This window comes from Cebus imitator, unplaced genomic scaffold, assembly GCF_001604975.1.
Source record: "Cebus imitator isolate Cc_AM_T3 unplaced genomic scaffold, Cebus_imitator-1.0 Scaffold72, whole genome shotgun sequence".
In the NCBI taxonomy this organism is placed as follows: Eukaryota; Metazoa; Chordata; class Mammalia; order Primates; family Cebidae; genus Cebus; species Cebus imitator.
This window is the reverse complement of record NW_016107387.1, coordinates 2,720,347-2,731,544: the sequence shown is the minus strand read 5'-3', so window position 1 is coordinate 2,731,544 and position 11,198 is coordinate 2,720,347. Positions and strand designations below refer to the sequence as shown.

Below are 11,198 nucleotides of genomic sequence, written 5' to 3'. Positions count from 1 at the left end.
ATCAATTCGGCTGTTAAGACTTGTGCATAGTTCGCGAAATTCTCGTGTTGTATTTTTCAGCTCCATTAATTCACTTATATTCCTCTCTAAATTGTGTGTTATTGTTAACATTTCTTCAAGCCTTTTTTCAAAGTTCTTAGTTTCTTTGCATTGGGTTAGAACAAGTTCTTTTAATTCCCAGAAGTTTCTTATCATCCACTTTGTAAAGCCAGCTTCTGCTAATGGAACACAAACTAGTTCTCTCTGCAACCCAGCCAACACTATCTTGAGGACCTGAGATCCTTCACCTCCCATGCATAAACCCCATTTCTCCAATCCAGTTGTTTATCCTGTGATGCCAGCTCTGCCTCTTGAGTCTGGAGAGACTCTGGGCATTGATGGGTTGAAGATACAAAAATGTCAAGAAAGTTCACTGAGGGACAGCTCTTCCTCCCTGGCTTTCTCGCCTTGGACCTTCTCCTTCCACTTTCCCATGAGTCTCTTTTGATGACTACCCAACTGCAGTTGGAGCCTCAAAGGCTGAGCATTTGCCTGAAAGCTTCAGGATAACCTACCCCAATGGAAGTATAGCCCAGGTCCACATCGGCCACATCCATGGTGAAACATTGAGTCTCTGTAGCTAGAGACGGGACTGTATGATAACCTAAGGAATCTGGTGGATGTCCCAAAGTGATGAAATTTGGCTCAAGAGGAAGGATACCCATCAGCGACCCCTCTGCACCAACTGAGGAGCAGGCAGAATTCCCACACTTTTGCAGAGATCTAGAAGGCCATGTGAGATCTAGAAGGCCTCATTTCTGAAATTTGGGGCAAGGCAGATTTGTGTGTGGCCTGTAAGTTCAAGTAGGTTTGTGTGTAGCAAGCAAGTTCTGGGCAAATTCAAGGGTGTGGAGAGCACTGTGAGCTTAGGAGGGCCTGCTGGACAGAGAGGAAGGTGAAGCATCTAAATGAGGCACACTTACAGGATTACTCCAGCCAGCTTGTGTTATGGGCACAGGTGGAGTGTGTGTAGGCTGATTATGTGGCTGTGTAGAGACTGCAGGCCCATGTATTGGTTTTCTATGCATTGGCTGTTACTACAGAGAAGGTGTTACTATGTTCCTAAGTTACCAGTTGAGATGCTGATCACTACTTATGGAGGTCTCTCTGGCGGACTCTGAGTTAACGACAGATGAATAAAATGTACTCACACACACTAGAATACAGTGAATTTGAGTAAGCTAAAGACGGTCATCAGCTGCTTTCAGAAGGCAACAGCAGCTAACTGATAATGACTCCTTGTCTTCCTCATGTTTATTTAGTATAGATTTAATAACAGAGGTTCTAAATCAACACGCTTGTGGATAATTAACACAGTTACAAGAGTAGTTTTACGAATGACAAAAAGTCTTCGTTCTGAGGCCTAGAGTAGACATGGTTAACAAGTTATTCTTCTTCAACCTCCTCCTGAGAAGGTCATCCAGCACAAAGTTTACATGAGTAAACAGAGACAAAAGAATGTGAAGTAAACAGACTTAACTGAAGAAGCTTTTCTTGTCTCTAAATCTTCACCCTATGACTTAATACACTAAGGTAAGAACTGGCTGTCTCCAGCCCGTTCCATTAAAATCTTTCGGCCTTCCAAAAGGTTTGAAGCTATCATCTTACAACTTTCCCTAATATTTCCCTATTATTTTGCCAGCCACCCTGAGTGAATCCCAACAACCAGTTAAACATTTTCACAAGTGTTTCCTAGTCTGAGCATCTTACTTTATTCTAGCAGGAGGCTGGCTCTGGACCTCGTCAGGAAGCTGCAGGAGCTACTATTTGGATGTTTTAGTAAGACAAATAGCCATTCTGTTTCAGGACCACGGTGCATAGATACAGCCCAGGACCAGAGGGAGTTTAAGGAGTTGGGCTTGCCATCAACTCTGCCCTCAACACACTGGGGATTCTGAGGAAGTCCCTTAATAGATCTCTACTCAAGGTGGTCCATGCACCACAGGCTTTTAGCATTGCCTAGGAGCTGGTTAGAGATGCAAGCTCTTGGGCCCACACCAGACCCACTGAATTAAAATCTGCATTTAACAAGCCCTCAGGGAATGGTTTGCACATTCAATGGGAAAATACACCCTTCACCCGTCTGGGCCTCCAGGTCCTAATCCACAACTAAGGGAGTTTGACTATATTATCCCTGAAGATGGACAGGTCTGTGATGGAGCAGGAGGGGTGCAGGGTTCTATCTGAGTCCTGGCTGCAGGGTCACCCCAGTTGCCTTCTCTCACTCTGTCTCTCTCCTGCAGCCGACAAGGAGGCTGACGAGTATTACATGAGGCGGCGGCACCTGCCCGACCTGGCTGCCCGCGGCACCCTCCCACTCAATGTCATCCAGATGTCCCAACAGAAGCCGTTGCCACGGGAACGACCCCGCCGGCCGATCCGGGCCATGTCCCAGGACAGGGTCCTGTCCCCCGATCGGGGCCTGCCAGATGAGTTCAGCATGCCCTACGACCGCATCCTGTCCGACGAGCAGCTGCTCTCCACAGAGCGCCTGCACTCCCAGGACCCGCTGCTGTCCCCGGAGCGGACGGCCTTTCCCGAGCAGTCGCTGTCCAGGGCTATCTCACACACGGACGTCTTTGTGTCCACACCCGTGCTGGACCGCTACCGCATGAGCAAGATGCACTCCCATCCCAGTGCCTCCAATAACTCGTACGCCACCCTGGGCCAGAGCCAGACGGCAGCCAAGCGCCACGCCTTTGCCTCACGCAGACACAACACGGTAGAGCAACTGCACTACATCCCAGGCCACCACACCTGCTACACAGCCAGCAAGACCGAAGTGACCGTGTGACCGGCGGGGCAGGGCCGGGGCTGCTAGGCATGGCAGAGCAGAGCAGGGGCCAGGAGGGGCCGGGAGCAGAGCTTCTAGCCTTGTCACTCTCCCTTCCCTCGTCCCCTCTGTAGGAAGTGGGGGTGGGCCACCTGTGCCCAGAAAGCCATCCCCCCCGGGATACAGCCCCGATGGCCTGGTTCAATATACTTAGACCCAGGACCAAGAGCAATCGCTCTTGCTCCTCCAGAAGAATCAACGGGGAGTGAGGAGGGGGCCGGACCCCATTCTTACCCCCTACCACCTTCACAAACTCCCTTTCCGTCTTGCGCCTCCTTCTCCCCCTCCTGGGGACTCAGCTACAGGCTCTTGTCAGCAGAGACCCTTGCCTGACCCTGGTCCGAAGCTGCCTGGGTTTGGAGGGGCCAGCGGGTGTGATCAGTGGGCTGACCGAAGAGGCTAGTTGGTCTCATTCATTTACCTAGAACCACATCACAGAAATCTTCTAGTGCCTAAAAACTGCCTGCTCACTCTCAGAGCCAGGGAGCTGCTGTGTCCATAAGCACAATATTGATTCTTTTCTTGCCTGCTGGAACTCTCTGGTCCCCACTGAGTGGCCCTTCCTTTGCTGTCCCCAGAGGGCCTCACCCTGGCCCTGCACCCCTCCACTCAACCCCAGGACCTGGAGGAGTTCCCTTCCTTCAGCTGCCTCCCCCTTGGTGGGAACCCTGCCCCCTTCCAGCTGACTGCCCACCCATAAGGACACTGGGCCTGTCCTTTTAGGGGGCTGTGCTCCTCCCCTGGCCCTGAGGATTTCACCCTTGAGTTCTCTGGGGTTTTGGCTGTAGCCTTCCCAGAGGGGAGTGGCGATGGAGTGCTGGCCCTCCCAGACACCCGATCATCTCCACACTCCCTCCTGACCACACTCTAGGCCTGACCATGACTGCCACTCAGGCCAACTTCTCCACCCCTGCTCTGCTCCCAGGAGGCACCTGCGGTGGCCAGAAAGCCAGGGTGGGGAGGGCCACTGTGATGTGCAGAGTCTCAGGGGCTCGACATTCGCATCCTGCAGGGCTCCACCTGTCTCCCCCATACACCTTCGGCAGTACCCAGGCAGAGGCTTCTAGAGAGCGGCTGTTCAGCCCCCAGACAAGGACAGGAGGTGGTAGTCCTGCACCCTGCCCACCCCTCCTTCCTTCCCCATCTCCGACTGCCTGCTCAGTTCAGAGCTCACTCCTACTTCCTGTCTCCCCTTCCCCCACCACACTTGCCCCCCTGCAACCTCATTCCTCCTGGCTGCTCCTTCTTCAGACCCGCGCCTCCTCTGGATCAAAGGGACAAAGACCTACTAGCAAAAGCAAACAATGGTCCTCCAGGCGACTGGCCTAGGGGCTAACTGGGCAGGTCCCCACTGCATCGTCCCTTTCTGCTGGCACTAAGGCACCTGGTAAGACCAGGGTTCCTCAGCTCTGTTAGGGGGGCTGCCACTGTCCTCCCACCTCAGCCTCTTCTCCGCCTCCAGCATGGGGATGGGCTTGATGTGATGGCCTCCTGGGGAGCTGACTGTGAATCAAGCAGCGTCCACTCCCCCAGGACCATAGAGCCTGGTGAGGGGAAGAAGGAGTTCCCTCATTCTCAGGGCCAGGGCATCCCCTGGGTTGGGGCTGGGGGAATCAGCTCCAGACTACTGGGTGAAGGTGTGATAACTACGAACAGTCAGATCCAACAGCAGTGCCCTTATAAATGGGGTTTTACTTGCCCTCAGTTCTGCACTTATGGCGCTTTAAAAAGGCAAGTATAGAAGGAGAATTGCTCAGTGTCAGCCCTGGGGATTTTTAATCTAACCAAGTCCACAAACCACAGAGAACGCAATGAACTGTGTCCTTTCACCAATTCCAAGAGTTCCAAAGCTCTCGTCTCCTTCTCCCCTCCCCAGGGTGTGCCTTCCAACACGAAAGGGAAGCCATCACGTGAACTTTAGGGGGACGAAGGCTGGGGGTTATGAAAGCCACCCTCAGCCCCCACACTAGGGAGGCAATCCGGGAGCTGCTCTCTCTGCTTTCCTCTCCACAGACACATAAACCTTCTTAAGGGCTGGTCCCTGTGGGTTTATAAGAGTTTGTTCCAGAAGGTGAGGCTAAGAGGGTTGGAAAGGAAGACATGAGTCTGAATAAAGCAGGTGTCTCCCAGCTGGGACCCTGAGCCCAGCACCTTTGAATCCTCTAATCTCTGGCATCCCTTGAAGGCAGGATGCTGGTGGTGAGGGGAAAAGGACCTGAGTGGCTGAGAATGCCCTTCCCAGGTGTCTACGCACAGGTACACACCAAACGAGAAAGCTGATGCCATCTCCCACGTCAAAGCTTCTCAGCACCAAGTTCTCCAGCCCCCAGGGGACACTTTTCCCCAGGGGTCCTCCCCAAGCCCTGTCTCCAACAGGGTGTCTGTCTGTCTCAGGGGTTGTTTGATGGGTTGATTCCAAGACATTTCTCATCCCAGCCTTACCATGTCTCATCCCAGCCTCTGATGTCAGTTGAGTTGGAAAATTCTACAGCAATGCTTACTTCTTTTCAAGGATTTCTTCTGCTTCACCTTTGGGTCTAGAAGCAAGGAATGGAGGGAGGGAGAGGAGGAGGAGGAAGGGAGGGAAGGAGGGAAGAAAAAAGAAATAGAGATAGGCTTACAAACTTCTCTAACTCAGTCCCACATTTCAAAATCCAGAAAACTATGTTATAGCTGGGACGCAGAGGTATCCCATTTATTCAGCTGTCCCATCCATCTACATGGAACAGGCAAAGCCACATCACTAGGCAAGTTCAAGTAGCAGATGAAAGGCTTCTGGGGCTGGAACCTAGATGCCATGATTTCCAGCCCCACCAGGCTGGTGGCCTCTACCATACATAGAAGTACCATCTACCCCTATAGTAAAAGCATCCCTCCCTCTCTCAAAGGAAGCCTAAAGCCCAATATTTCCCTCTCCTTATTTTATTCATTCTTACACATCTCTATTGCTCTAACAGGAATGAACTAGAATCTGTACAGGTTCTCTCCTGCCCTGAAAATTCTGCCTGGTCTCCTTGGCTGTTGATGGCATCGAAGCTCTCACAATCCCTCTTGCACCTGCACCTTTCCTGTCTTGCTCCAGACTCCCGGCTCCATGCCTTCTTGAGTCAAAAAGGCTTTGCCAAGAATTCCTTAACCTCCTAACTGGGCTTCTGCCCTCAGAGGTCCCCAGTGTCTTGGGAGTGTCTAGGGCCATGGTTCTGCCTATTAGAAAGTTCCAACCTTGCCCCCATTTCACATTTCTCCTCCACTCTTTTGACTCTCTCTCCCAGAAACTCCTGTCTTAACTTCAGACTCCCATGCCAGGTCACTCTTTCCTTCCTCTCATCTCCCTCTTCTTCCGTCTACCTTCTTCCATTCCTAATTTCTTTTCCCTGGACTTGCTATCATCACCAGCTCTGAAAATCAGAGCTCTCAATGAAACCAATGGAAGAATAAGACATTCTTCGGGTCTTCTGTTTGCCTCGCTGGTGTATCCTTCACCTCCTGCCCCTGTGACATGATACACCAGTGCATGGAGCCAAGGGCTTTCCACCTCTGAGCTCTGGGAGGGAAGGGAATGGAGCTCTGGGTTCGAGACGTCATGGCCTGTGATGGTCAGTTTGGTTCCTGCCGCTGGCAAGTCCCCTGAAGCTCCCAACTCAGCCTGACGTTAGCGCAGAAGCTCCTGATCTGGCCAAAGACTCATATCCTTGAGGGCTCTCAGCCTCTTTTCCAACACACTTGCTTGTGTATGTCACCTATCCTCTTTTGTCCACAAAGACTTGAGGGCCTCCTAAGTCTCCAAGCATAGAGGAACATCCATGCCAACATCCCTGCCATCAAACTCAATCCATTTTCTTCGGAGATACCTTGTCTGTCACCAGCCTCCACCCTCATACTCCTCACACAGGCCACTGTGCCCTTGACCCAAGGCAAAATGAAAGGGCTGCCAATCACTCAGACCCCAAAAGGCGCCTGCCCTGAGAAGAGCTGGCAATGTTACCTCCCACATACATTCCTGTCATCCTCTCTGAATCTGGGAAATTTTGCTCTGGAGTATTTTCAAGAAAGCGCATTGTGTTTTAATGAAGTGTTTTTTAGGGTTCAAATGTTATTTTTTATAAATGCAGCATTTTAATGGCAGATTCAATATGAAAGACATGTCTTCCCGGGCCCTATATTTGCTTTTGGAAGGCAGCATACTCTAGGAGAAAAAAGGCACGGGGCTGAGGCTCTGGAGACACAGCTTCCAGCCCTGGCTTTGTCTCCAAGGGGGAGTCATGTTCCTGCTCAGTGCCTCAGTTTCCCCATCTGCAAAATGAGGGGCTTTGACTAGATGAGCTGTGACGTTTCATTCAGCTCTTACATTGTAGAGTTTTCATTCCCTGCCAGCACCTGCTCTCCCCGTTCCTCCCCATCTCCACTGAGCTGCAAACATCCCACAATGCCTGCCCCACAATGATGTCCTAGACAGCCACCACACTCCTCACTAGAGCCTGGGATGGGCCTGATGGGCTCGGCCACCCAAGGATGCCCTCATACCTGAAGTTTAAGGGTCTACGCATTCAGCAGCTCACCAACTGTGTGCCATAGAAGCCCTCTTGTAGAGACACACCTAAACCATCCTAAGTGGCTGTGGAATTCTGGGGAATTCTGAGTTTGGAGCTTCTATTTTGAATATGGTCCTTATAGCTGGAGGGAGGCGGTTCCAATTTCAAAGAGGGAGCTGGCTGGAGAGAAAGGTCTGGAGGTTTGCCCACAAGGGCATGAAGTTTGTACTTGAGGGCAGCTGGGAAATTCAAGCTGCAGAGGAACATGTGCACAGCCTCTGTGTGGCAATGAATGTCACGATCTCCCACTCTGGAACGTGTGTCCTGAAGACCAAGTCTGGATACTGAGGCTCCATTCCAACTGGAGGAGGAGGCATCACCACCTGGGCTGCTAGGAAGGGGCACTCATCCCATCCTGGTACCTTTCTAGCCCTTCCTCATGACACTGCCGTCCTCCCGGTGAAGGCTTGTGAAGCAAGAATGCAGAGTCCACGTTGTTATCATCAAGCCCATCTTGTAAATCAGCAAACATATTAACCTTCCATCAGTCAGAGAAATAATGCTGTGGCTGTGTGTTTCCTTAATGCCTTCCCTCCTGAGGGAGGAGAAGACCCTGCTCAACTTTGCTGCCCACCCTGCAGTGACCTCTGAATGCCACGCCATGGGAGGACTTATTCATTGGCTTCGTAGTGGCAAATATTCCTCTAGTTCTATAACTCAACTAGACATTTTGTAGTAAAGAATTCTTGAAATTCTCTAATAAAAAGCAATTCTTACTGTAATATTTTTAGTTTGGGGACACGATTTCCTAAGGGGGGGATTAATGAACATTTTTATGCATTAGCCCAATTTATGAATTCCATGTTTATTATATGGTAGTACTGATGAAAAGTACCTTTCTATCTGTATCTTTGCAGTTTCTTCATTATTCATATGTAAGCTTCATGGTGAGCAGTGCTCTAGTAACTGCTTCTCTGTACAAATCTCATCGTTCTACTTACCTGTCAAAGCACATTCTACATGTACTGTAAACAGACACACTTTAGTAAGATTTAGTCTTAAGGATTTTTTCCACTTTTGTCAGTAACAGATATTTATGGATTAAAAAATAAAGCCGTTTCAACATAACATGTGTCTCCTCAAGTAGCCACGTGCCGACTTTTAGGGAGTCAAACCCAAAAGTAATTAAAAAGCAAGAAAGAATGCAGAAGATCATTCTGCAAATAGGAGCTAGAGAGCTTTTAGGGTGAAGAGAGTGTTTTAAAACTGGATTGTGCTGATGGTTATACAACTGCATAAATTTACTGAAAATCACAAAAGTTTATATTTGCAATGGGTAATTGTTATGATAGACCAATTAAACTACAGTAATGCTTTCTACGATGGGTAATGTAAGAAATGTGGGAAGACAGGCCTAGGACAAGTGTCAATGGACAAGGTATACTAATTCAAAGCAGAATTATTAGGTTGGTGCAAAAATAATTGAGGTTTTTGCCATTAAAAGTTCAAACAGCTTTATTTTTTAATTAAAACTTTTTGTCATTAAAAGTAATGGCAAAAACCTCAATTGCTTTTGTACCAACCTAATAGAAGATCTGGCTCCATATCCCTCCTCATCTACCCCAGAACTATTTAATTTTCTTAGACATTAGGTCTTAGTCTGATCTTTGAGTTAGTTCTTGTAGTTACCATGGGTAATTGGAGTAAAGCCAGTTAAGTATCCAGGACATTTAACCCAGAAAATCAAATTGCACCATAAAAATTGATTAAGATTTGGAGTTTTGTTCAAGACTGTCTTTCTCTGGACATGTTTTTAATATTATTTCTTTGGCACATGTTCAATTTTGCTGTTAAAGTTATCTGTTTAATGTTTCTGAATTTTCACCAAAGCCTCAATACTTAGGTTCAGCAAACAAAGTATTGCCAAACAGGACAGTTGTCTAAACATCCAACTTCAGCACCTCCACAGTTCCTAGAATCCATAGTCAGTCACACTCTCTTACCAAATCCCCAACTCCCTTGTAAATAAAATCATTTTCATTGGATGCACTGGACTTATTTCCAAAAATCCTCTCATTCTCTCCTGTCACTGGCATTCATTACCTAGGACAAAGTTATAAACCTGTTTATTACTGTACATTATAACCCATAACCACACATACTCTGAAATGTACTTACTTATTACAATCACTACTGCAGTGCAATTACATCTAAGTTATAGCATCTCTAACCTATGATGACTCACAGCAAGTACACACACACACACACACACACACACACACACACACACACACACTACAAGTACAGGAAACTTTCATTAATCTCTATATCCATTATTGGAAAGAAGCCTCCATCCCCCCCCCCAAAAAAAAAAACAAATTCTGAATTGGGTAATGTTTTTCAGAGAAGTGTAATTTAACTATAATGCTTACACATACATATAGTGACTAAATTAGACAAAAACCTGTTCCCTAATAGAAACTCTCAGGAAATCTTCGTTATTGAATAGGTAAGAATGATATATGACTAAAATTAAAATAGTCAAGAGGTATGGGTTAGAGAGCTCTCGATATGTTTTAATGGTGCTTCTAAAATACTTTAAAAGACTATTTCCTTAAATAGACTAAATATGTCCCTTTAAATATTCTTCACTTTAACAATTTGTTCGACTTTTTCTCTTTGGTCCTCAAAGGTAAACCTCAATTCAGACCCTGACCACAGCTGTCGCTAATTCCAAATCGGTGAGGTCTGAATAAAGGAGGTTTTAATACACCATCACTAACAAGGCAAGGGCAACAAAAAACTCATATTGGAAGCTGAGATTCCATGAGTTTTGGACAGCTTTTCACCTGCAGTGTTACTTTGGACACTAATTTTCTTCTTTCTCCTCTCTGGTTTGGCATGAGAACGAAGCTCAAACCTCTAGGGGGTAGCAAGGATTTCCTTCAGGGATCTAAAAAGACCTAGGATACTCACTGGGCTACAAATGTCAGGAACAGAAAAACCAGAAAGGGTTTGGGAGCAGAGGCTGGAAAAGAGGTGAATTCAAAGTACCAGAATAAGGGAATCAATGACTTATATGTTGGATATGTTTGCCAACGGCATCTCTGGACCTTGGTTTTCTCATATGTAACCATCGGAGAATTAGATAGACTCAAGATACTTTCTGTGTCTGATATTTTATCACTTAATTATCACAAAACAATACTCACATTGTACCTGGGCTTCTAGGTAGCTGAAAGAGCTTGTGAAGTACCCACCCTGCTGTCTTCCTCAGCCCTGTCCATCCTAACTTTCCCATCCCATGAAAACAGGATGCAGTTGAAGAACACTGGACCAGAAGTGAGGAGGCCTTGTGTCTTGTACTGGCTCTGCCAGAATTTCATTGTGTGATCTGGAAAAACTTATTTCTCCTCTTTAAATCTCAATATTCTCATTTAAAATGAAGTGAGTAGTCCAGATCAAGGCAGTCTTTAAAATGTGTCTCAGCTTCTTTAGTCTCTGCTTTGGTGACTTTGCCAAGACTCGACAAGGAACTGGTGAGCTTAGCTGATGTGGATCATGGCAAAAGGGTAGAGTGGATATGGAGAAAGAGAAAACCCTTAGCTGGAGCCACCACTTACTAGGTAGTATCTTCCCCGTTGTCGGCATGGTCTACCCTTGTATCAACAAATGGCTATAAAGAGAGCGAAAATATTGAACGAGAGGAAGAACAAGGTCCTCAGGAAACTGTCTCTTTTGTTTGACTTAACTTTTTTTGTGATTTCCCAAAATCTACAAACGGCCTTTAAAAG

The 11,198-nt window shown here is 47.5% G+C and overlaps 1 protein-coding gene across 3 annotated transcripts in view; it reads left to right on the top strand.

The window, feature by feature from the left end:
* SHISA6 (shisa family member 6) overlaps positions 1–8,532 on the top strand; it is a 332,693-nt gene extending 324,161 nt beyond the window's left edge. For all 3 annotated transcript variants that reach the window (XM_017531404.2, XM_017531402.2, XM_017531401.2), the window contains one exon: positions 2,283–8,532. In XM_017531404.2, the coding sequence (XP_017386893.1) occupies positions 2,283–2,833 (551 nt within the window). In that variant the 3' untranslated portion in view covers positions 2,834–8,532. The remainder of the gene's footprint in view (positions 1–2,282) is intronic.
* The last annotated feature ends 2,666 nt before the right edge of the window (positions 8,533–11,198 follow it).